We start from the raw sequence: 26,991 nt of genomic DNA, 5'->3' as shown, positions 1-26,991 counted from the left end.
AGTGGGCATGCTGCTCTTTCTTCATCTGAAATGCATAGTCAGATGGCACTTTCCTGGTTTGTACAGCTGTAGTGGTACTAGCATAAGTTTTTGAACTGTAAAACAGTGAAACACTTAGAAAGAACTGAGTTTCTAAGTTCTTGTAACCCAGCTGGCACTCTTCTACCAAGTGAGAAATACCACAAGCTGTGATACATACTTTGCAATAACTGGGGTATCTGATAGGTAGTTAGAAATAGCTGCTTCCACTGCATTTTTTGAAATGCTTCTCTGGATTTTCTGAAACTTAGTCATCTGAGCTGGCAAACCTCTTAAGCATCTTCCCTTAACAAAAGCAGGAAGACTTAAGTGGTCCCTCAAGCATCTGATTCCAGAAGTCAGGTTCAACTTCCAATTTTATTGCTTGTTGAGAGTCAAGATTAATCTTCTTTGTGTGCTCCTGTGAAAAAAGTGATTTTTTTTTTTACTCTGAATTATTTATAATGTGTAATTGAACTACTAATGTTCAGGCAAAAGTTCAATCTTTCTAAGATGTTTTACTTAACCTCCTCAAATATATAAGGCCATCGGAATGTCAGATCTGAACACCTTTGAATTTTAGATGATAGCCCAAGTTAAACAAAAGTAAATTAAATGAAAGAAATCATTCATGGAATCATTTGAAGGCAGAAGGGACTTCTGCAGATAATCTAGTCACCTCCCCTTCCCCAAGCAGATTCTCCCTGAGAGGGTTGCACAGGACCATGTCTAGTCAGACTGTGAGTATCTCCTGGAATGAAGACTTTGCAACCACTCTGGGTGGCCTGCTTCAGTGTTCACCCCCTTAATGCTGAAACCTCTTTTAATCGCAAAATTGCAGAATAAACCTGCAGGAGTTAAGTTCAAGCTTGTACCGAATAAATGACTGGATTTTGTTTGTGCAGCTTCCCAGGCTAGTCTACTAATAGTTACCAAGTTTCAATAATCTAATTTCTCCAGAAGAACTGGTCATGAATGATATCCTTTGTAACAGCTGGGTGTGCTCTTTGCCTGCGCTTGTCTGGGTGTTTTTAATGTGGAAAATAGATCACATGAACAGAGAGGTTGTAGGAATAACTTTTGTGTGCCTTTTTCTGTTCAGTCTGGAATTAGGGAGTATGTATTGGGAGTGTCTTACATGTTAAAACCTCAGAGGAAGCTGTTTCATCTTTCAAGGTTGTGTTTAAATGGGTTCCTTCCTAGATGATTAACATGAAAAATCAGCATTTCTGTATTTGGAAATAAGACTAAAATAAGTGTTGCACAAAAAAAGGACATTCCTTTAAGTTGCTCTTCTGGAGATACTGCTGGGAAGAGTTTCTGCAGACAGTGGGAATGATGGAGGTGACAGGTATAGAAATTCCTTTACTCATCAAACTAATAAGGAAAAAGGTACTTCTAGGATGAGCTAGGTGGAGCTTTAAATGAATACAGAAATGCTTGTGCATATTTCCATATTGTTTGTTACAGAAACACAGAATTGCTAAGGTTGGAGGCACTTCTGGAGATCATGTAGTCCAGCTTCTCACTCAGAGCAGGGTTGTCTAGAGAGAGTTGCTCAGGACTTTGTCCAATTGGGTTTTGGATGTTTTTTAATAACTTTATATATATAAACCTATTTGTGGCTTCATTAGCCAGTTTATTTGTGTTTGTGTGCTGTTTTGAGCAGGGGACTGGGAACAACGAGGGTAGCTTTTTTAGGGGAAGGTGACATAGTGGTAGTGTCCTCTAACTTTTGGTGCTATAGTAGACTGTTTAGTAACAATCACACCACTGCAGGTATCCATGATTTTGTACAAATCAATCTCATTCAATCAGGTACAAACTTCCTATCAGCTTTTTGCTTTATATACTATTTAATACATGCTGTATAGATACCATGCAACAACTCGATACAGCGTACGTTCTTCTATATCTTTGCTGGCAACAAATTGACTTGCCATTTGTGCTTTATGTAATGTGGTCTATACTCTTACATTGCTGTGTCTCCAAGCTAATATTTCAAACTAGCATTTTGTGAATTAGATATATTGGATGCTTGCCTCTGGTTTGTTGACTGGTTTTTGGACCTTGTCACTTCAATTTCTAAGAAAAGCATGGTGAAAGAGTATGGGAGTGTTTCTGAAAAGGTCCATCCTAGTAAAGGACAGTATATTTAGTAAGTGGTATCCTTTTGCTTTGTTAAAATTTTCTACCTATTTGCATTCTTATGCACTAAAAATATTTTAAAAGGGGTATGCTATTTAAGGATGGTATATGGTAGGTTTTGAAATTGTCAAGAGACAACTCCTACTAAATGCAAATGTTCAGTAAGAAATGCTTAGACTGAATATGCTGTTAGAAATGGGCTGTGGTTCAGTGATAAAAGAGCTAATTAAAAATGTCCGTCTAGCATCTGATTTGCTGATGCTAAAAACCTGAAAATGTTGAGTCTTGTTGCGCGTACTAGGTTTTTTTTGAATATAGGAACAAAGTGAGCCTTTAAACTCCTTGTTACTGAGAGTTTCTATTTAGTGTATGAAAAACATCTGTAGAAACATTCAGCTTCACATTTGGTTCCAATACTGATACTGAGGTATATTTGAAACATGCTCAGTTTCAAGCATGAGTCCAGAATTTTGCCACTATACTTTGTGTTCAATTAAGGAGTTAACAGTGATTTAGTGGATTTCTAATACTATCTTACCTTTGAAGCTCCAGATCATAACAATCCTGAACCTATTTTGCATAGCAGTTTGTCTTTCATTAAACTGACTGTAGTCATTTCTGTGTTGAACTTAAGGCAGTCAGTCCATGGGAACGTGGAAGGAAGCTGGTTAAAAATAACCTTACTGGAAAAATTGGGTGTTGTGAGCCTTAGAAACTATCTGGGGCAGATACTGTTCTTTACCAGAAGCCATTTTTGCTCACTGTGTTTATATAGATTTTAGCTGTTGTCTATCCAGCGCATAGCACTGCGGTACTAATGATCACTCTTCTTCCTCTCTTTAATCAGGACAGAGCTTGGGTTATGGTTTTGTGAACTACGTTGACCCCAAGGATGCTGAAAAAGCTATCAACACTCTGAATGGATTGAGACTCCAAACTAAAACCATAAAAGTATGTAGTGTTAATTATTTAAAGAAACTGAAATGTTTTGACTTACTGTTGATCGGATGCATGATTATTTTTCCCTTTCCAAGTGTAACTTAAGCCTTCTGCTAATGCCAATAGAAAAATAGACTAGGACTTACGTAGCAGATGGTGAGTCCTTGCTAGTCTGTTTAAATTTAGTGTTAGATTATGGTTAAGTATAGAAAACTTTGATTTTTTTTTTAATGCACTTGATAACATTTTAGATGTGAGTTAGAATTGTTTCAACTGAGAAATTGTGTTGTATATTTCAGTCACAGAAACACAATATTGCATGTAGTCTGAACACTGTACTATGTGCTTCATCCTTGATTTGTTGATGAAGATGGTATAACTTACTAATACTCTTTTTTGAGGTTACTAGTGTCTTTTTTCTCTTTATAAATCATTAAAATGAAACACTGAAGTAACTATTTTGCTTATCTATGAATTACTGGACTTCTAGGGCTCCAGTCTCTAATTTGCGGTTCCTGTTTCTTTGTTTGCATTGTAACTCCTGAACCTTGTTTACTAAACTCAGTTTCTCGAATTTCTAGAAGCAGAAATCTTGAGTTACTTTTTGTCATCTCTACTCCCTTAATTATCAGAAAAGCTGGGATACTCATTTGAGCAACTGTTTGGGCTCTGAAATCTTGAGAGGAAACTTAAAACTTTACCAGGGAATGCAGACTTCTGAACACGTTTCATAGGTGTTGGTGCCTGAAGGCCATCCGTGTTCCAACTAGGCTTTTCCCCATCATTAAACAGCAGGGTTTGCTAGCTGATCACTTGGATAGGGACTGCCCATTAACTGGGATTGTGTTTGAGCCATAAGATAAAGCTCACTTCTTAAAAAGTTTGAACTTAAAGCAGTGCAGAGCCATTTACAGATGACTGAGACAAAAATATGGCAGTAAATATGGTTAAATTCCCTACCTATTCTGGATTCACAGGATTTAATAAAATGGATTACACTATTTGAAACTTATATATTGCTGTTTAACAAATGGTGAATCATAGCTGACAGTAACAATGGATGAAAAACATGGACGGACGATTTGCTGTAGAAAGCGCCCTATGTGCTTCTGGCAGTCTTTGCTGTTTTCTGCTTTGGTGGAGAGTTGAGGAAAGTCATCTTGTGCTCCAGGTTTCTGTCTTTTGGGTGTTGGTGAGAAAGGGAATGAGTTTGCATTCCAGCAGTATTGCAGGTACAATGTATCTTTGCATTTCATGTCTTAGATGACACCAGTGCTTTGTTTTCCTACCTTCCCAGGACAAGAAAGTAGAATTGTAGGTTATAAACAATACCAGACTGTGTCCCTGGTAGTGAGACTAAAGCTTATGTGTAAATTACCAAGGATTCATGCCTTGGATGTCCTCAGCTAAAGAAAATCTGAAATATTTGAGCTGTCACATGCTGAAATGACCTCTTCACCAAAACAAAGAAGATCTCTTTAGTTAGAAAAACATGGAAATGCTGTTTGTTCATGTTACAGGCAAAATTCTGACTTTAGCTACCCACACTCAGCCCTGTTTGACTTCAGCATCTTTTAGTGTTAGTGTGCATGACCTGAGGGGGAAAAACTGCTTTACTCCCACCTCTCAAGTCATTTTCCTTCTTAGATATGAGCTGGGTTTCAGGCCAAGTTTTCATGACTGGGTTCTCCCAAGATGTTGTTTAAAGAGGCTGTTTTTACCTCCTCCCATGCTGCAGAATGGGCAGAGGCTAGGGGGATCCCTGATATATTTTAAGACCAAGGCATTTGTACGTTGGGCAGTTGCTTCTCCTGTTAAAAGAACTAAGATGTCTGTGTGGCAGTGACTTAAAAGGAGACTTACCAGGAGTTTCTGCCTCTCTGTGTATCATCAGAAATGCCCAGCCTACTGGGAAGCACTCTAATTTTACGTATTCCTCTGATCAGCCTGGAGGCAATACTGAGCAGATACAAAGCTGATGTCTGAAGCCTTTGCTGCCTTAGTGGGCAACATCGGGGGTGCAGGGAGTCACTCACCAGACCTCAGTGCTAGGACCTTTGCAGAGACTACTTACAGTTTATAGACCTATTTGTCCAGAGTTTATACTTCTATTAAAATTAAGAACCTGTTTGGCAAACTCAGAATCAAACTCTTAGACTTCCTTTCAGCTTTAAAAAATGGATGTAATTGAGATTTTTGTATATACTTTCATATGAAAAATGATAAAATAGGATAGTGTTAGTGGATATTTTGACTTCCAAAGAAACTGGATGATTGTTCTCTGTAAATTTTCTGGGAATTTTTGTAGAAATTACTAGTACTTTACTAGATTGATTGAGAGCATTTGTTTCCTCTTAGTTTATAAAACTGGAAGGAATGTTGTTGGTTAGGTGATGGACCTTCATATTGTGGCTGAACTGAGAGCGCTCCCTCTCGGGGAATTTTCCTGATCCTGATGTAGATTGGGGCCATGACAGGTATCTGATCCACTGCTTCTGTACTAGCCTGTTAGTAATTGGATATTTCTCTGATTCCTAAAAGGGGATGCCACCTACTGTTTTCTTGAAATAAAATACATTGAAAAGGTGAATTAGCAAAAGGCAGGCTTAAGCTATTCTGTATGGGTAGTGGCATTATGGGTGGTGACATTGAAACCTATTATCTCATACCTTTTTAAAAAAAAGCATCTTGTGGAATGCTTTATGGAGGGAGTACTCTATTGAGCTACTTGCGGAGTATCACAAGCAGATTTCAGATCCATACCCCAAAGCAAGTTGTAGCAGTCCTAGTCTTGTCTAACCTGGTGCCAGTTCTGTTGCCTTCTGATTTGACCTGAATATCAAGGCTGTGGAGTGGGTATGTCTTGATGTTGAAGGCATGTCTAGGTGTGTTAGATACCAGAACCCCTCTCTGCTAGCCAGAATTCCTGCACATATTACATGGTAGCCTCTGTGGCATAATTTAGTTTTTGTAGTGTAAACAGGCTTATTTGTATTGCAAGTAGCCTGTGAAGTTTGGGGTTCATCTCGGTTATGCAACTTCAGTGTGAAAATAAGTTGTATCTTAGAGGTAGAACATTTTCTGTGGCTTCTCTTTTGGAAGAAGCAGCTGCTGGGAAGCACTTTGGCTCTGTTCTATTTAAAAGCCAATGAAAATGTGGAGTGATTTTTCTGCTTACCCACTTGATTGTCCATGACTTTTTTTCATTTGGGTTGTCCTGGAAGGATGGTTTTTCCCAGATGTGGAAGACTGAAGAGCAAACAGCATATAAGTGCTGACTTGCACATAGTTAAAAAAAATCAGTGAATGTTTTTGTTGGGGGTGTGTGTGGGTGGGAGATAAAGGTAACTTATTGTGAGATTATCTGAATAGGAATATCTTTGTGTGGCATAAAAGACTTCTATGAAAGTGTAGTAAAGACAGCTAAAGAGGAGTGGGGAAAAAAATAATCCTGTCCTTTAAAACGGCAGAGCTGTGTGAGATGCTGAATATGAGGCAACTTTTTACCTAGATTAAGAGCAGCAGGAGAACACAGGAAAACCTCTTTGGCTTTTCTCTGTGGGTGCTAGACTGTTTGAATGATTGACATGGCCTTTTCTGGATCATAGCTGCCAAAGGGACACTGCAGATGGCAGTCATATAGTGCTTGTTGTGCCTCACAAAGTGAACTGGGGCAAAGGAGCATACTCAAGTAGCAGAATCTCTGTATGTAGGAGCTGACAGATGGTTTCCTTACTCATCAGCGCTGGTATAGACATGTATGCAAGTATGTGTTAAAGGGAAAAAAATCATTTGTCCAGGTTAGAGGTCCAGGAGTTGTCCTTTTTTTCTAAGACAGCATTATCTAGCTGTATCTTTAATGAGCCTAGTACTTAAAAAGCAGATTTATTGAGTTTTCCTCCTCTTTAAGTTCTTCAGACTGTTGGGGTGTTTTGCATGGGTAATCACCACCTGTCACGGGAATAGAGATTTAAGAAATATTTTATCTAAAGTATTAAATCTGTAGGTTTCCTTCCCACTTCTTTATAGCTTTGCATATATTAAAAAAAAGAAATGGGGCTTAACAAGTAATACTCAGCCAACTTCCTGTTGGAGTGAAGTTTGATAAATTCTTAGGCTACAAGTACAGGTGTCCTACTTTGCCATCATCACCTAGTTAACTGCCCTACTGTAGAAAGGTATGTAATGAGAAGAGCTAGTTAGAACTTCAGTAGAAGAGTGAGCACGGAAATACTGGCTTTAAAGATGCCCAAGGAAGTGCATTACAGCAAGGGAAGACTTGAAGTGGAGGGATGTGCCACAACTTCAGTAGTGTCCTCTGAGGCAGTGTCCTTAAAACTTGCCCTTATGCAATGCAGCTTCACCTGGTGCCTTGAACCATTACTTAGATTTATGGTAAGACTCATTTTAAAGGAATTAACCTGTTAATTTAACTGCCCAAGATCTCCACCCTTATGAACTTCTACCTATGACAGTACTCTGGAAAATGCTTTTTACGCTTAGTGGAAAATAACAATTCTGCAAAAAGAAACATGCTAGTTCTACCTATGCACAAACTCTGAAGAGATTGGAACTATTCCCATCTTCACCACTGATACTTACAGAGGAAAATTTTGGTAGTGTCACTTTTTGTAGCAATTTTTCTGTTAATTAATGTCCCTGGGGAGCAATGAAGTGAGTTGTGTAAAAAAAAAAAAGTCTGTTAAAATACCAGAGGCAAGTGAGCTGTGAAGGTGAGAGAAACCCTCCTTACAGTCTTGATCCACCCCACACACTAAAGAATATTGGAGTAGCAAAAGGGGATCCTATCTGGAAGTTTAATTAAAGCTAGTCAGTTTTACTGATGCTATCAGTCAGCAAAGATTGAGAAGGGGGCATGGTGCCAGACCATTTAGCAGTCTTGACAGGGTAATCGAATACCTCAGGACTGTATTCTTAAGGTAAGATTGAAGTGCTGTAGCAGATCCAAAGCACAGAAACAATTTGTCTTGGAACAAAAGTAAATAAAGGTGTGTTTTTCCTCTTTCTGTAGGAGTTGTATAAATGGTAATTACACAATCTTTTAGCTATGTTGCAGTTAAAGCTTTGACAGTATTTCCATTTTAAACCCCCTCTTCACATGCCTCTTCACCCGCAGGTAAAATTTGTTCACTGAAATTCAAATCCCCTCAGACTCTTACTTAACCAGCTTAAGCTGGCTGCTTGGTTTTCATGTTGCTGAGTAATACTCAGAGAAGTCTTCACTTCTGAATGCATATTGCTGTCACTTCATGTAAGCCACATGGTCGTTCATTAATGCCTAACCACTCTGAGGAAAATAATGCAGTCAGACTAAACTACAAAATGTGCTAATCTCATCTTTAGTAACTACCTGTCTTTTTTGTTTGTTTGTTTGGACCCCAAGTGCTGTGTTGCATCTGATTATAGAGTTTCTTGCAGGAGTCTGTCCCTGCTTTCCCTGTGGCAGAGGATTCATAGACCAATGCAGCACACCCTAAGGGTGCTGAGCAGGCTCGCAGCCAAAACCCTCAGTGGTGCAGTAAGGTCCTTCCTGAGCCTGCGTGATGGTGGTGTTTCTGACACTGCAATTAGAAAGGGCTAGCAGTACTGTATGAAGCTGAGGGAAGACTGCAAGCATTGCTTGAAACCCAAGCTCTAAGCAAGCTGAAAAAGTCAACAAAACAAACAAAAACCTGCTTGTTACTACTGAGATCAGTGATGCATCTTCCAGTCTTCTGCCCTCCCTGTGCTATGCAAAGTTCTTTAAGTAGGATATGGCTTTCTGCATGGGTCCACAACACTGCAAATGCCAGGCATGGAGGTCTGTCTAGGTGGGGTTTTTTAACCCAAACACTTGTTTTCTCCATACGAATGCTTTTACTATTGTAAAATATGGCTGTGCTTGTTTTTGAAATTACAGAAGTCTTGAGACAAATTGAATTCTTTTAAGTAGTGGCTTTCAAGTTTTTTGATATTAATTGAATGTTGACTCTGCATGGATGAAAGACAAACAGTAATAGTTTTTCCTGAAAGGATGCAAGATATTCCAGTGAAGTGATAACGAAGTGGCAATGGATATGTGTTGTGCATTTCTATAAGGTGTGTGTGAAATGAATAATGCAAGAGAGGCCCAGGAGATCTGCCTGCCAATGTCTGTCAACAGCAGCAGCTCCCTAGACACAACATGGTGAAGCTGAAGTGTACTTGTTTTCTTCAGAAAAAGGGAAAACATGTGAACAGCTCACCTCTGCTTCAAAAACAGGAGGAGTATTGGGGTCTGCTGTTTCGAGATCCTGGTTTTGATGATTATTCCTGTGGAGGGTTGGATACTAACCTGTGTGCTCTTGTCCTCTAAAGTATTAAATGGTATGGGTGGTTTTTTTATTGGAAGTGTCTGAAATCTATGATGCTCTTACTGGTTGAACATGAGTGGGGAGGGAGTGTTCATCAGATCAGAAGCAGGAAAACAAAGTATGGAGGGAGGGACTTCAAGACTATCAGAAAGTCAGAAGTAGGAAACTGAAAATGTTTGGACACTGGATGTCCTTTTATTTCTTTTAACTGTACTTAGAATTTAAGTTTATTACTTTTACAGAGACTGTGATAGTTAAAACTGCAAATTGTGAAATGTTCGTCTGTATTAATATTTCTTAATTTTTATTTTAATTTTTAATATTTACATTTTTAAATTTTATATATTTAAAATTTAAAATTTAATTTTAATATAAAAATAAAACAAATATTTAAATTTAATTTTAAATACATATTTAATTTTTAAAGGCAGAACAGTGGAATTGCTATTGTGCGGTAGTAGTACTTAATTCCCATCTCCTGTTCTAGTGTAGAAAGAGGTCAGTGACCTTCTTGGCTTTCTTTCTCTTAGTATGATACACTTCTGATAGTACAACAGTTTACCTATATTATCTGAGCCCCTCTAGGAAAACCTCTGTTTCTGTTTTTGTCTGTAGCAGGATTTCTAGTTTTCTGTTGTTAACATGTATGTACCATTACACTTGCTTCTGTTCACCAGATGGCATTTTGGCTCTCATCTGCTTCAGACAAAGTCTTGTGAAAGCCTGTTTGTGGTGTTCCTCTGTTATGTACAGCAGCAGTTTTGTGAGGTCTTCCTCTTTGAGCAGTGTGCTGTCCTTAAGCAGCTGTAGTCTAAGCAAGACTCCTGGTCTTCTTCCTTTTAGCCATATAAAGACTGATCTTGAGACTTAATTTCATCCTGGAAGAAGGCTGTCATAAGAGAATGCTGGCATAATGAAAATGTGTAGACCTTGTATCTAGTAAAGAGAAATAGAGGGGAAAAAACCACAAACGCAAAACCCAGAAACAAAATACAGAAAAAGGAATGTGATCAAGACCTAGGAACTAAAGCTGCCAACTGGTCATAAAGTGCAATGTCAAACTGAAGTTGGAGAAGAGCTAACCAACAAATGTGGAGTGTTCTGTATTTCAGTTCTCATTCACTTTCTTCTTACAGTGGAATACATGTGTTTAGAATTAGCTGAAAATTACAGAATTAATTTAAATTCTAATAGAAACAATGCAGTTTAGGGCTGGCCCCTTGTAGTAGCAACAGTGCAGGTTAGAGCCCATCCAACCTAGTCATCACACCAGGCCTTTCTCATCTTGAAGTCTGCAGCAAACAGACCCTTTTGTCTTCATCAGTGCTTATAGCAGGAAACAGAAGGAAAGCCAGTTTACCCTTTCAGAGTCAGTATCTCTGGACACTTACTCTAAATTCAGTGAGCCATCCTTGCAGAACATGGTAGCCATTGTTCTGAGGTGTCTTCTGTCTTGATTGCTGTTTCTGACACTGCCTCTTTGAGAACACAAATGCAGCTTTTGCATAAGGTGATTGTTTTCAAAATACATTCTACTATCATTTTACACTTGGCTTTTAGCCGAAGTAAGGCCAGAAACAAATTTAGAAAGACTGCTTTTTTTTCTATGATGTTGGAAAGTCCTCATCTGGTACTGTGACATGATCTGTAAAGATCCTTTCACTGACTTTGAAAAAAATTAAAGCCACGAGCAAAGTCTAGCCATGAAAAATTGGGTTTTGTGTGTTAAGACTCCTAAAGCTTATTCTTAATCTGTCACTGATGTTTCCAAGGAATATTTTCAGAGAGCCAGCAGAACCATCTGAACATAAGACATTGCAATAGTGGATTTCTTAAGTGCAAGATCAACTTTATCTGTCTTTGCTTGCCAAGTCACAAATCTATCACCCTTGCATGAAGTAAATTCACATACCTTTGGTATAGTTGTCTGCAGAAAATTCTCTTACAAATTGGAAGAAACTTTTTTTTAGAAGCAATGTTCTTCCTAAGAACTGTGGAACAAGAGGTGGTTTTCTGGTAGCTACTAGAAGTCTGAACAGGCCTGCTGATCTAATTGAAGCACCTCCACCACCCAAAAGAACCTTCTGTTGCTTGCAGACAGTGTTGTCAGACATGCAGTGAACTCTAGCTGCTCGTTTTCTTTGGCTTGTAAGATAACTGAGGGTATAAATCCTTCTGGAGCAGGTTTAGCTGCTGGCAACTGCGAGACACGAGTGATGCCTGGAGTCCCATAAGGATGTCACTTTCCAGTGTCATGCCTGCTGCTTTTCCAAATGAAAGATGGTTTTCTTGGGTAATGCAGTTACCCAAGGGTTTGAGACTGAGCAAATCAAGGCTCCTTGAATCCAAAGCAAAGGGCATCCATCTAGCTGGGTACTCTCAGCATAGGGTGGAGGAGGGGAGGGGCCTGTTCAAGTGTCTTTTGCACTCATCAGGTCTGTTACTGCTATGTGTATTGACTTTGATACCATTATTGATCAGCATTGCTCCTGCCTAGTGATGAGAACTGGCCATGTTTTTATTTCACTATTTATGCCATTTTAATGGCATGACAACTGCCTTGATGGTGACAAGGAAGATGGGTTGGTGACTTACTAATGAAAGACTAAGGATTTGTCTTACAAAGTCAGGTCTTTACAAATGTCACAGAAGTGCTCAGGCACTTTACATAGCGAGCCTTCAACACATGAGAAGATCTTGGCTTCACAAGGAGGTATTTTGGTACTTCATTTCAAGATAATCTTGGGAAGAATAGTACTGGGAAAAAAACATGACTGGAGGAGCCCAAGCTTTCTTACAAGATGTTTAATTTCAAGAAGGATTAATTATGGGCTTTCTTAGCTTCTCAGGAGTGTTGTCTTTAATGTCTCACTGCTGTCCTAGGCCTTCATCAGTCTTCTCATCCAGACAAGACCCGCTTCATAGTACAAATTCCTCTTAAAACTTGCTTTGCTGGGCTGAACTTGGTGGTGCCTGTACTTCAGTAATGAATAAATCATGTCCCATCCTGAGGAAACTGCAAAGGCGAGAGGAAGGGTTGGATTAAAATGCTGAGCTGGGACTTAGAGCCAGAATTGAAACCAGATTTTTCTGTAGATTCAGTGCTGATCCACATAAGCTAGCTCTGTTGCCTAGCTGTGTGGAGCTAGGGCTTTTGATCTGCTGCCTGCTAGAAGGCAGGGTGAGCATGGGCTGTGCAGGTGAGTAGCACAGGTGGCTGTGGTGGTGGTTTCCTGAATGACAAGAGTCAAACAGAGAAATACAGTCAAAGACAAATGACAGTGTAAAATCTTCATGAGCTCCAGTACCCACTGTTGCATCAGCAGTGCCCCACTCTGTCCAGTAACTAACCTGAAAACTGGTGGAAGCCTTGAGATGCTGGAGACCTTATATCCAATGTCCATGCTGTGCGCTAACATGTTCAAGAGTGGAGATGGTAACTATGTAAAGGTGGGAGACTTACTTGTGAGCAGTTGCCAAAGCTGCAAGAGACTACAGCCATAAGGAGATTTCATGTTATTTCAATGGCATTTGCCTGCAAAGAGGTTGTTCTTTAGTTTTGAAAAACACATCCCTGTGTTATTTTTTCCCTCCAACTCAAAAACCTCGTTGAGTTACTATTTGTGAGTCTTAGTAGGTGTGGTGTGGTGTACTTAGCATACAACTCCTTGGCAAATTGGTATTACCTACATAAAATTACTTTAAAGGAAGAGCTTTATAAAATCCAGGTACTCCTATGTTGGATAGTCATGCTTATGGGAACTATACCCATCAGTAATCGCACTGAACATCTCATTTTAGGACTGCTTGTATAAGAAGCTTGTGAAGGAATTGGAGCCTTGACCACTGTTCTAGCTGGGCTGTTGGACATGGACAAGTGCTGCCCTGGTCGGTGTAGCCCTCCTGGTATGCCAGGGTTGTAGGGGATCCTTTGTCAAGAGTGCATGTAGCAACTGATATGATTACTCTGTGCTGTGATATCCTGAGATGATTATGGACTTTACAGGTCCCTTACAAATATATCCTGTTCTGCGCAGTCCTTGAAGAGAAAGCTCTGATACCAGGGCAGTGATACTGACGAGCCATTTGTCAGTGAAGTGTTCCTAGTTCATGGCTAGATCTGGTTCTAATTGTGTCTGTTTTGTGGAAGAAAAAACTTGTCAGGTAGGTCCGTTCGTGCCCTCAGCTGTAGGGACACAGAACAGGCATGGATCCTGTGGGTGACCTCAGGCCTGTGACTCTGGCGCTGGTTGTAGCTGCCAGAGGTAGCACTCTTCTTGAGGCGTGGACTGAAATAGTAAAACCTTTTCTGATGGTAGTGCTAAAAGGCTGTTACTTCCCTGTCTACTTTTTGAATGTGGTTATCTATTGCAGGGCAGACTGTAAAAGCAAAGCCTTCATGGGATGGTTTGTTTATTGGCTTAATCTACATACATAAGTGAAGCTGTGTTGGGTAGTATGTTTCTGTAGTTCCACAGAGTTGTCTAAATTGCCTTCACAGAGGGAAGTCTGTGTTTCCAGTTTGCTTTGTCCACAGAAACAAAGCTGCTGCAAGCTTGTACCACAAACTTAAACTCAGCACAGCATGTATATATTTAATGAGGCAGTCTCTTATATGCTGGGAGAAGTGGCCTTCAAGCTCTGTTTGAAATGGAGCTGTCTTTCATTTGGGAGGAGAAAAAGTAAACTTGGTAAGTATATGGCAACATACGCTCCTGTTTCAGACAACAGCCTCCTACTGGCTAGTGGCAGATGAGCCCTGGTCTTTGCTGTGTGCTGCAGCATCTTGTTACTAAAAATCAAATTAAGAGGAGGAGTTCTTGAATCATGACATCTCATATACTAATTTAAGTGCAAGGTAAGAACACTTGCCTGGCATAGTGGTCTCTAAGAACACTGCTGTAACAATACAAAATATATCTTTGTTTTTATTGTGCTTGCCAAGAGGACTTATGTATTCCTAATGTCTTCATCTTCCCAATATAAATCTGGCTTGCAGGAAAGTTTTAACCCATTTGCATTGACTGGGTAGTAATTCAGATCTTTTGTTGGATCTGAAACATGCATTTTAAAAGAACTGGATACTATCTGTAAGGCAAATAGTGTTCTAAGCTGAAAGTTTACACTGGAAGTTACTGAATGTAAACACTTACTGAAATCCTGATTTTAACATTTAAAGATTTCACATTTAAAGACTTGAGAGAATACCTTGAGTAGCAGTGTTCAGAGCTTATTATTACTTTTTCCTAAAGTTCTTGTAGGTATTACAAACACTCTGTTTGCCCTTTATAGTACTAATAAGCTATAAAATAAAAAGATGGTGCTGAGGTGTTTATGGGTAGTAGCAGACAGTAAGAAACTGAAACACTTGTTAGGAACTGTCTACCTATTTTTTACAACTTCTTTGTTTAACCTGCTAACTTTCACAGTTTTTACTTGAAAATTATAAATCAGTACATCTTGATGTTAAGAAATATTAAAGCAGTGAAAATACATGGATTTGGTGGTGTAACGTTTGCATTTCTGGAAACAAGTGTCCTTCCAACTAACTGCAGTAGAAAATTCCATTAAAACTGCTTCTAAACTGGTGTCTCCAGAGTAGCTCTGTTCAGTGTTGCACAGTGTGTGTCATCATTAAATATCTAAAACCGTATGGTTTCTGGCTGCTGCCTGACTTGCATTGTGTTCCATGGTTTTGACATTGCATAACCTTAATGTTTATCTATTAAATAGTCATCTGTTGAAGTAAAATTTTAGCACAGCTATTGATTCAGTGCATACATACTGTTGACTGAATCTAGAAATATCAGCAAATAATGACTGAATGGGCAAACTGACAGGGTGCAAGTACGGAGGTGAATCTGGAGAGTTTCTACTTTAAATCTGTGTCACAGGTGAAATAGCTGGACATCAATAGTGAATAGAAACTGTATATCCCATACTCCAGGCAAGCTGCTTTTGCATAGGAATTAGTTCCCTTATACTAGTAATGTTTTGTGCTGTCTGTTTCTTTCTAGTGCTGCTGACTTGCAGTAATCGCAGGTTACTAGTAATGCTTTGCTGAAGAAAGTCAAACTTCAGTTTCACTGGGTTTCTGAACTTTGTTCTTTCTCTCAGATTTCTTGCCTGGCCAGACCTTCTGGGACTTAACAAGATTCCTAGAGATAGTGTCTGGATATTGATAATGAAGTACTGATTTCAGTTTGATGCATGTTGTTCCTGTGACTAACCTGCCCCGATTCCAGTATGCATTAGTTAGGATACAGGAGTAGTCACTGGGATACTTTTCCATTGTAGGGTGATCTGTGATTGGTGTATGTGCTTAGATGTGAAAAAGACCCTTTAAACACACTTGAAGAATTTAAAGGGAATGACACTGAAATTGAATGTGTAATGGTAGCATTTAGTGGTTAAGAGCCTACTGCTTTTGCTTATTTTAAATTACATTCAGCATAGACTTGGACTGCTATGTCAAACTCTATTCCAAGTAGCATTTACCAGCTAGGGCATGGGCAATAGACATCACTGGATCAGCTGACGCTGAAAGAATTTGTACTCACTTGACAGGAAAACTGAGAGGAGTTTTGAGTCTACTGTTTTACACCTTGACAGATGTAGCATAAGGCAAACTTGCAGTAAGTTAGCAAATTTTTTTTGGTTTTCCCCCTCTTCTGAGGGGCTCAGCGTGAGCTGATATCCTTGATATGTGACAGAACGTGTCCAGCAGTGTGAATTCACCTTTGGAAGACAGTATCCATTTTGAATTCCTCTTGGAAGGAATAGGGGGAAAACTAATGTATCACTGGTTTTATATGAAAAGCTGAGGAATCCTCTGCCCTGGATTTACTACCTTCACTTTATACTTAAAGTTACTTTCAGACTCGGGTAGAAGTCAATTTCCAGACTTTCTACTGTTTTGTGGGCCTGGAGTCCCTGAATGTCAGTTGTATTGGTAAAGACAGGGGCAAAGAAAGCACTATGTATCCTGTCCTTTTCTGTGTCCCTGGTTGGCAGTTTTCCCTGCCTTGTTCAGCAGTGAGTTTACATTTTTCCAGCCTTTTGCTGCCGGTATATTTGTACAGCTCTTTTTTGTTGCCCTTCAGGTCTCTCACCAACTCCAGTCTATGTGGGCTTTAGCTTTCCTAACCTCATCAGTACACAACTGGGCATCACTTACCTATTCTTGCTTTCACATCCTGTACACATAAGGTTTATTTTGAAGTTGAATCCCTTGTTCATCCAAGCAGGCCCCCAGACAACTTTTGCATGATTTCCTGCTTCTTGCTAGCATGGACCTTTGGCTTGGAGGTCATCTTTCAGTCACTGGAGATGGTAAGCAGGGACATCAGCATGGTTTCCAGACCTATAAAGCTGTTAGGGTAGCTGTCTTTTGAAGAACTGTGGTATCCATGCCTATGTGCTGCTGGGTTGTTAAAGTTACCAGGGAAGTCCATCAGAGCAATGTATAGGTAAGAAGAGAGAATACTAATTTCATTCTCAGCACTACTGACCTTAAAACTGTGAATCAGGCATACCTTGTGAATTGGTCATTTGCTGCTAGTTTACCTTAATGTCACTGACCAGGGGGGAAAGAAATTTTAGATATTAAGCACTGCCTCAGAGATCGCTTCAGGTTTTTCTTGGGATTTTTATGGGTGTTTTTCCCTTTGAAAAGAGCACAACTCTGATTTTTACTTACATTTGTACTTCCTCAGTTTTACATCAGAATGACTTCACTTATAGGGAAAATGCCTGTTGTCAGTGTATGCGACTGGATTATAGAAGTCCCTCTGACATGGGAAGCTGATGTGGAAAGATTTATCCAGTGATATTGTAGATGCTTGCTATATGTCAGGATTATATTTTTTTTTGTATTTGGTTGGGCCTTTTTTGGTTGATTGTTCTTTGGGGTATTTTTTACACTTTGCATCGTAGACACTGAATCCATTTTTTCTAAAAGGTCTGTGGCTTTCTACCTGGCAACTTGGTGGTGTTAGTCTTCATGAGCAATTCTGTGGAGAATTCCCTAATGCATATTTCTAATAGTATAAAAAAAGAGTGAGGGGGCATGTGGAAGAGAAAACAAATCTTTAGTTCAGAGTGCCTGTCTCCAGTGCAACAGAAACTCTTCTTCAGTACATCTTTATGGGATAGCGTTGAAATAAACTGTATGGAAACTTGGAAATTTTCATTCCTGCTGTAAGACTGGACACTGGCAGCTTTTCTATTATGATAAAATTTGCACATATTCACAGATAAGTAAATTACGAGAAAAGGCTGGGATTGTTCCCAGCTGCCGGTATGGGAGACCAAAAGGCAGGCACTGTGAACGCAGATCTTTAGCTCTCATGTTAAGAGCAAGGCGCTGTGGCTCACAGGGCTCTGTTGGATAGGGTGTTATTTTCAGCAGCTACAAATTTTGCATGTCAGCCCTGGTCAGCCAGCTTTCGAAGACACCTTGCACAAAGCCTCTGGGAAGGACACTGAAAATCACAGCAGTCTTCAGAGTACTTCCTTTGCTTAGTGTTTGGGGTGCTCTGTCACAATCACCTTCTTTGTTTTGCTTGCACTGGAGTCTTCGGTTTTCTGATCTGCATGGAAACGAGGCAGGGATAGGATTTGAAAAGAAGCTTCAAAGCCCGAGTCAAAAGGTACATTTACAAAGTTAAGTTCAAGCTGCCCGGAGTTGGCTGATCCTGCATTGCAGGGGGAGGAAGAAAGGAGATAAATCTGGCCACTTTTTGAGGCTTCTTTTTACTTTCACGTTTTGCACAGTGAAAGCCCCAAATAAAGTATTTTGTCCTGTCCTGTTCCTCAAGCATCGATGTTCTGTTTTAATCTTTCCTGTAATGAAGATAAACCACTTGTACATGCTTCAGTGGGAGGTACTGAACTCTTCAACGTGCTGGTTTTGTAGCACGTGTCTTAAGGGTTGAGGAATCCAACTGATGATAAAATATTTGACCAACACTGAGATAGCAGGCAAAAACTTCTGTCCCAGAGGATCTGAGAAGCTCACTGTTACTTGGCATTTGTTTGTAAGACCTCTGTGTTGCAGAATTTGGCAAGCTGCTGAAGAGCTGAAATGCAAGTTGCATTCCTACTTCTGCCATTCATTCTTGGGCCTATAAGTGATGTAGCAGAGTCTACCTTGACCTCATGAGTCATTGTGTCATTTGATAGCAAGCTTATCACGTGTGCAAAGGGCACAGTGTTTCAAAAACACTTGCAAACCTCTTAAGTGCTTTGGGACTGTCTGTGTTTTTGACCTAGATATCAAAGTGAAATATTTATCCCTTGTATTTTTAATGTGCTTTAATGATACTTCAAAGGAAAACATTGCTGGATCTTCTTAAATTTGTCTTTAATCTTACAGTAAGCTGAGAAACTTTTTCTCTACCAAGGCTTGCTGGAGTGTGTACCAAGCTTTTCTCCTGTATTTGAAAGTAGTCCTTTAATATATAAGTTCATATAGTCAACTTCTCCTGCATGGTCTGTGTTGCATTCCTTCAGTGTTTTCACAGAAGCCAGCACAAAAACATGCTACCCACTTAACTGGCTTTGTAAGGTAGCTTTTCTGGTTGCCCTTAAAAACACTTCAGTGTCTCAGAACAAATGATGCTGTCCTATTTCACCTATTTTTGAAGTACTTGATTTCTAGTGGTTTTCCCTTTCTTTTCCCTAAGGTTTCCTATGCACGACCAAGTTCGGCTTCTATCAGAGATGCAAATTTGTATGTTAGTGGACTTCCAAAAGTAATGACCCAGAAAGAACTGGAACAGCTCTTTTCCCAACATGGGCGCATTATTACTTCTCGTATTTTGGTTGACCAAGTCACTGGTAAGTAGGCAGTTTTGCACTTCCTCTAATTTTTGCACTGGCAGTTTAAGAAATATGTTATCTTTCTGTACACTAGTCTTGCCTCTAGAATGTATGAAAGGTGTGTGTATGCCAGAAAATACAATTTTCTGCTGGAATTGTTCATAAATACGTATGAACAAAAATAGTTTATGGAATGTACTGAGCCAGCTTGAGACATTTCTGCCCTGAAGGTGCAGGTTTGAAGACTGTTTCATGGCTTGTAATTTACAGCTGCTATAATCTTCCCTTTCCAATCTGCTGTGTGAAAACAGTCCCTATGTGCCTTATGAAATACTATTAAACACTTTTTTTAGAAAATAAAATTTTATGCAGAAATGCGTAGCTGGTTTTCTGAGGCTAGGGTTACGAGAGATCTAGGCTGGCAATTGCTGTTAAGATGGTTCTCAAGGTTGCCTCGTTAATTTTGGGCACACTGAAGAACATGAACTTGGAGTTCTTCAGGAGCAGATCAGTTCTGTGCTTAGCAGTGCCTTAAAGATCTAAATTCCTAGCAGGTTAGTTGTGGTGTTACAGTATGTGTCTTAACCAATGACTGGGTGTCCGTGACACTCTGTGGTTACCCTTCAGATTTGGACAGCAATGCATGTGGTTTTGCTGGCTCATGTGGCTGATCTTGAGCTTTAATAATTTGCTGCCTTACCTGCTTCCAGCAGGCCTGTTCTGAGAACAAGCAATCAAATGAAATGCCAAGCATGTGACAGAAGTATTGAGTATGCAAAGTGAAATACAGAGGTGCAGGGCTCTCCAAATTCTTACCTTTCCAAACAGCTAGGGGTGTGGACTGTTAGAATTCATTTACTCATGTAAAGAATCCAAGCTGCCTTGTTATTCAGGGATTAATTTTTTTATAGTTGTACCTTTTCAAAGTTACATGTCATTGTGTGTGACAAACAGCTTTCAGCTTTAGGAGGTCTTGAAGCTTTCAAATGGTCCTTTGCAAAGATTGTGCATCCCAGTGTTTGACACTTGGCTGACCTGAAGAGGACTTTGTATGTACTCATTTGCAATTCTGTCATGTTAACAGAAATCTCAATACTGACACATAATACTTGTGGAGTGTTTTAATAGCACGTGTAGATGAGAGTGTAGAGAGGCAGGGAAGGAAAGCTAAACACCAAATAGTGACTTGTAGAAGCAGCAGATTTGCAGGTCAGACTTTCCAGTCTTTGTGCAATAACCAGCTGTTTACATGATGTTCCTGTATGTTCATGCATAGAAATAGGTAGGATTTGACAAATGGGCCAAATAAGTAAATGTAATTAAACTTTGAAATGTTTAATTCTGTACTGTAATTCAAAGTTCTCGTAAATCTTAGTGTGTGCACAGTAGTTCTGTGGCATAGTGTTGTTCAGGTTTAAGCTTTCTTCCCTCCTTGGTAATTTCGAAGAAGTAGACCCAAAATGATAGGAATATAATAAGGTTGTGTCACAAACTGACAGATAAAAAATGCAAAGTTGAAGCTGTGACATTTGCTTCTTTAAGCCTTTCTTGTGCTTGCTCATTGTCACTTTGATTGCTTAAAATATTATGGACAGAATGCTTTTCTTTTTGTTAATGTCTTAGGTGAGGACAATTGTCTAATTTGTTTGTTTATTCATGAACCCAAGTGTAAGGGGCCTTTAAATGGATGAAGAAATGTTAGAACAAAGCATGCATCTAATTAGTGTGGGTTGTAGTAGCTTTAATGTTAACTGGTTCAAATATTGACACCTCAGTGTGTTTATATTTAAGACACAGTATAAATTTTTGAGATGTGATGTTCCTAAGATCTTCAACAAACACTTGCTGACCCCTTTGCATGTTGTCTTTTGGCTTTGTATACCAAGGAAGATTCCAGGGCCCAAGAAAAGTTAATTTCAAAAAATTATACCTACAGAAGTATGGTTGTATGCTGAAACTTAATTTTTTACATAGAGGTAACCTAAGAGCTGTTAAAACAGGGCCATAATTCCTATTACTGCAGTCTAGAACCTGCTCTCCATTCTTTGTTCCCTCAGCATACTTGCTCCAAAGGGAACTTCAAAGGGTGCTGCAGGAGAGTACATGTTACTTCTTGCTGCTAGGAAACAGGTGACTAAGCTATTCTCAGAATTTCTGTGAATGTAGATACTGCAGGGTAGCATGAACTGAACAGAGGTTACAGTGCAGCTGGTTGTGTGTTCATCTCCTCCCCACCCACACCCCCAAATGCCTTGTTTCAGAATTACCCTTTCACTTGCTATGTTTGTCTCCACTGTGGTTTCCCTCAAATGTCTAAGCTTTCTACACAGTGTACCTTCTGTCAGTTAAATTAAAAAAAATAAATTACAGTAGAGAACTGTTACTTTAGCAAAAGCTCAGTTCTAATAAGATCAAAATGATGTGTTCACAGCAATTAGTTATAAAAAAGTGAACATCTAATATTCCAGTGTCCCTGAATCAATTACTATATGCTTTCTTCCCCATGTGCAGGAGTATCAAGGGGTGTGGGGTTTATCCGGTTTGACAAGCGAATTGAAGCAGAAGAAGCTATCAAGGGCTTGAATGGCCAGAAACCTCCAGGTGCCACAGAGCCAATCACTGTCAAGTTTGCTAACAGTCCAAGCCAAAAAAACAGTCAGGCATTCCTTTCCCAGCTGTACCACTCTCCAAACAGAAGGTACCCAGCACCTCTAGCTCAGCAGGCTCAACGTTTTAGGTAAGTCGGAATGCTTTGTAGCAACTGTGGTGGAAGCCCTGTGTTCCTATGATCCTGTTTTGTTTCCCTCTGGTCTTTCCCTACTTGATTTCTGGGTGTGAAGGAGACGCATGAAAATGCTGAACTTGTGCTATGCCTCTACAATACAGCTAAAAACAAAAACACATTCCACCCTATTGATAACATTTCAGTATCTAATAAACCTACTTAATTACACTGAGATGACATCTTTTTCTTCCACATAGTCACTATAAAAAAATCCCCTTTAAAAGGTTGTTCCGAGATTATTAATGTGCAAGTTGATTCTGTTAACATTGACCTAAGCAATTCAGTTTTCTTAGCCATATGGCATGCTACAGCCAGCCTCCTCTTACCCACCCCCTGTCTTTCCTCCCCATTCTGGCTTTCAGTTTGTTTCTAGTCAGTTTTCTAAATCCTGTGTGCCCTGCTTTGTCTTCTCTTACCACAAACTTTTGTCATAAAGATTATTCAGATATCTTCTGCATGTGTGTTTTGCGGATATATGTTCCTGTCACATTGAAAGCACAGCTATACAGTTCCCTGTGGTATTTAGTGTATTGAAAAAGACAGATGGTGAGAACAAAGTGAAACAAATATCGTATTATCAATATTCATGAGTACCTTTTATTTTTTTTTTCCAGTGATTTTGATTGTTTCTTCCCACCCTCTGCCCCTGGGCTATGTGACTGGAATACGTTAAACAGTAATACACTCAAACAGTTTGTATCTTATTTTTCAAGAAGTAAAATCAGCTGGCAGTTTGCTTCAAAGAGAATATACCAAACTTCAAAAGTCCTGCGCTGGCTACTCTTGCTTTTAGGCCAAATGTTCAGAGCTCACAGATTGCACTTCTGGCAGAACTTCTGAATTCTTTTCTTAAGCTTCTCAGCCTTACATGCTGCAAGTGTCTCAATAGGTGTGAAGGTCAGCACTAGAGCAGGCTTTCTGCTCTAAGGGAAGGGATAACCAATTTTACACGTTTGGTGGATTTTCTTACTATTTCTTAGGAATTAAAAGGGTTTGTTTATGCTGAATGTTGAATAAAAGTCCTGCCATTGCTCCATAGGCAGAGTGTAGGGGCAGAAGTTGCACTCGCAGAATGGACCCAGGTGCATTTTATGAAGTAAGATCAGGAGGGAGCTGTTGTACAGCCTATGTTACAGCATTCAACATATTCTGGCAATTCTGGCCTGCTGACTTCTTAAGTTCTGAGTACACTTGTTACCAAACACAGCCAAGTATCTGTTATAACTGATACTGGCTGGGATAGCATCTGTATGTAAGTGAAAGTACATGTAGAGCTCTCAAGATTTGTAAATTCTCCAACTTTTGGATAGGACCTAAAAAGTTCTTTGCAGTTAAGTAATTTCAATAGACTACCCCTGTCCTGCAACATCGGGGTCTGAGCCTTAAAAACTTATTTGATTGATTGTGACTTCTTTTTGTTTAAATAGGAAGTGTATTTTTATGAATGCCCATTTAAATTTAATGGAAACTTTTCTTGCTTGAGGGTTCTTTTTCTGAGATACTAAGTGTAAAGTGATGGATGCTTGAAACAACTGTAAGAGATAGTGTGATTTGCTCCGCTTAAAAGTATGATGGTAACAAAAAGCTCTGAGTAGGTACCAAGCCTGTAGTGAATAGGAGGGAGAGTAAAATATCACTTTTTTTTTTTGGTGTGGAAGGAAGAACAAGGTTGAATTGGCTGGGCAAAAGGTAAACTGGAGTTGCAGACAAAATGAGGTATTTTTTTGGCAAGGCTTTCAGGCTTCTGTTTCTTCTCTAAAAGGCAGCTGGGCCACATCTTAATTTTTTTTTATAACTGTAAAGGGAAATTGTTTCTTTTGGGTTTTTAGTTCTTTGCTTTGTTGTTGCAGCATTCTAGTTCTGTTGGTGACCACACAGTTCAGATTGCACCAGTGCCTCAGATCTTCCATGTTTTTTCACATGCAATAAATGTTAGCTGTTCACATTTCAGACAGGATTACCTGCTACAGTTGCCCTCTCCCTATTAACAGTTAACAGAGGCCTGAAAACAGTCAGCTTAAGCTTTTGTAGGAAAGACCAACAGAAGCACTACAGTGCTTATGAAGAAAAATCTTGAGCTGGAGTTTCAAAAGCAGTTCTATGTAATTGTTCCTTGGTTTCTGTAGGACGTGTAAGTTAAAGCATCTTTTACAAATTGTCCAGTGAATGCCCCTGAGAATTTTTCCAGAATTTAAGTCATCTAGGTAACGGATGAAAAACTGCTAGTGATATTACTGTTTGAAGTCCTCGGCCAGCTGCTCTACAGCAAAGGCCTGTAAGTGGTGGTGGTTCTGGAACACTTCATCTTCCTCTCCACCCCCAAATGTTAATGACAGACCTCTGTCATCCACACTAAGTCTACTACTGGTAGTAGTCAGGCTGGGTTTTTTCCCCTTCTCTGCTTTCAGGGGTTCAGTGGCTTGCTTTCTTGTCAGTGTGTTCTGCAAAGCCTGCTCGCTGCAAAATCATAATACTCTATGCTGCAAACAAGACCAAGTACCTTTTTCTTCAATTTTTTGTGTGCAAGTGTACTTACACTACTGCAGCACTTGAGTTTAGATTCTGTATACTAGCAGTGGTTCTTAAATCCTGTAGCTTGTTACCAGAGAGAAATCGTATTAAGGTATACAGATCTGTAAGGTAGCTGTAAACTAAATCAAGCTAAAAAGCTAAATCAGTGTGCCTTTTTTACCTAAGCTCATATTTTGTGGAGTCCTGAAGAGAACCTTTACAAGACTTTCTCTTTACATGTCTGGGCTTTGCCAGGAAGAAACCAGATCTTTAGGGTAGAAACTTCCTTAAAAAGTGCTTCTCTAAGAGGCTTCAGGAATAAGATTAATAGGATTGGTAGACACTGCGCATTCCAGGTATTGGCTAGGTGATTCCAAAGGGTTTAGAATTGTGGTGGCATACTACAATTTAGCATCTTGGGGGAAGGTGAGGGAAGAAACACATGGAGGAAGCTTAGTCTAATATATATATGTATTTTGTGAAAACGTGTTATTCTGGAAAAGAATAGGCAATTTTTTGCAATTCATATTATAACATTTGGTGCCCCAAACCCTGCATCTGCCTGTCTCTCCATTTCAGCACACTGAAATGTCAGAAGCCTTGGTAACTTTTTCATCCAAAACAAGTTAGTAATCTTGTAAATTTCACTGAGCTGGTCACTGACTAACTGTATGCTAAGTGTTGGACTTAGCCTAAACTTACGGTAGTAGTCCACTTTCTGAACTGAACTATTTATGGCTGTGGATGCTACGGAAGAACATGTGGTTTGTATTCACTAACTGTATCATGTTGTAGTAAGGTGCCACAGCTCTTTCAGTGTTGATATTTGTAACTTTGCATGATCTATACAGTGCAAGGGACATGGCAGCAATAGATGATGTTCCCTTAAGATTAAAAGCTGGAAAAGTCTGAAGACTTAACACTTTGCTAAATGTGTTTTGCAGGTTGGACAATCTGCTCAACATGGCTTATGGAGTAAAGAGGTAATAAAGGACTGTTAAGTTCATAATAACCAAATAAATATTTTGTGTACTCTTTCAGTAAGACTAATGTTGGATTTTTCCATGTTCATACTTAAGCTGAGATTGTTCATCTTGGTGCATTGTGCATGAAAGAAACAAATCTTTTGTAGCAGTTCCATGGAACTCCCGTTTCAAATGACTTGCTAATCCTCACTGGGTTTTATAGCATGCTTTTCTCTTTTTCTGTTTTATTTCATTTGAGACAGACATACCACTGTTCCTCCTACTTATATATAGTATTGTACATTGTATTTGTGCAGTGAAAAATACTTGCAGTGTTAACTCTTATTAGTCTGGCCAACACATTCACATTGTGAAAAGCCCTGTATAATTTTCTTTTTTATTTTGAAATTTCTTTGCTGGGACTTTCTGTGAACAGCTGCTTCATGATTCTGTTTTATTTCCCCCCATTCTTCCACAGATTTCCTCCAATGACCATTGATGGAATGACCAGTTTGGCTGGAATTAATATCCCTGGACATGCAGGAACTGGATGGTGCATTTTTGTGTACAACTTGGCCCCTGATGCTGATGAAAGTATTCTCTGGCAAATGTTTGGACCCTTTGGAGCAGTAACCAATGTGAAGGTCATTCGTGACTTCAGCACCAACAAGTGCAAAGGTTTTGGTTTTGTGACTATGACAAACTACGATGAGGCAGCTATGGCAATAGCCAGCCTGAATGGATACCGCCTTGGGGACAGAGTGTTGCAGGTCTCCTTCAAAACAAACAAAGCGCACAAACCCTAACAAGTTATTCTCAGTGCATTAATACATGAAAACTATACAACAAAGGCCTTTTACAAGAAGCTTTATGCATTAGTAAAGGCCTTTGTTGTATGCCAGTGTGGAAATGGGGATAAAATGACTACTTAGCATCCTAAGAATATGTGAGATTTTTTTATTGCTAATATTTGAATTAAAACTTCTTGAATATCTTCTGTGTTTGAATATTGACAAGAGATACAGGGTTTTTACCTGTCACAATGCATATTCTATTGCCTTCTTTGAAGAAGGTGGACCTTTTAAAACGTTCCAGCTAAGGGAAGAAGTCTTGTCTTTACATGACTGCCTTTAAAGTATGGGCTAATACTAAGGCTTTGTGTTATACTTAAGTTGTTGTTATTTCTTGATTTGCCTTGTGTTTAACTTACACATTCAATGATTTGCTGTTTTGTTCAATAAAAGTATTTGATGTTTATACTTTATTTATAAAGTTATAAGCAGTATTTATTTTGTAATTATCGTTTGGGTTGGGTAATGGGAACACATTATAAAAGCTTATTGTAAGAATACTGGAGAACTTTTCGTAAAGCAGTACCTTGCCAAAGAGATAAGAGCCTCTTTGATGTGGGTTTAAAAAAGCATCTATTTTTATAAAAAAAGAAATTTGG

At 39.3% G+C, this 26,991-nt stretch overlaps 1 protein-coding gene across 2 annotated transcripts in view; it reads left to right on the top strand.

The window, feature by feature from the left end:
• ELAVL2 (ELAV like RNA binding protein 2) overlaps positions 1-26,974 on the top strand; it is a 46,486-nt gene extending 19,512 nt beyond the window's left edge. For both annotated transcript variants that reach the window (XM_056324781.1, XM_056324780.1), the window contains exons 3-7: positions 3,014-3,117; positions 19,145-19,298; positions 21,792-22,017; positions 25,521-25,559; positions 26,020-26,974. In XM_056324781.1, the coding sequence (XP_056180756.1) occupies positions 3,014-3,117; positions 19,145-19,298; positions 21,792-22,017; positions 25,521-25,559; positions 26,020-26,347 (851 nt within the window). In that variant the 3' untranslated portion in view covers positions 26,348-26,974. The remainder of the gene's footprint in view (positions 1-3,013; positions 3,118-19,144; positions 19,299-21,791; positions 22,018-25,520; positions 25,560-26,019) is intronic.
• The last annotated feature ends 17 nt before the right edge of the window (positions 26,975-26,991 follow it).

Source organism: Falco biarmicus, chromosome Z (assembly GCF_023638135.1).
Source record: "Falco biarmicus isolate bFalBia1 chromosome Z, bFalBia1.pri, whole genome shotgun sequence".
NCBI classification, from domain to species: domain Eukaryota; kingdom Metazoa; phylum Chordata; class Aves; order Falconiformes; family Falconidae; genus Falco; species Falco biarmicus.
Note: the sequence above shows the minus strand (reverse complement) of the source record. Positions and strands in the feature narration are given on the sequence as shown.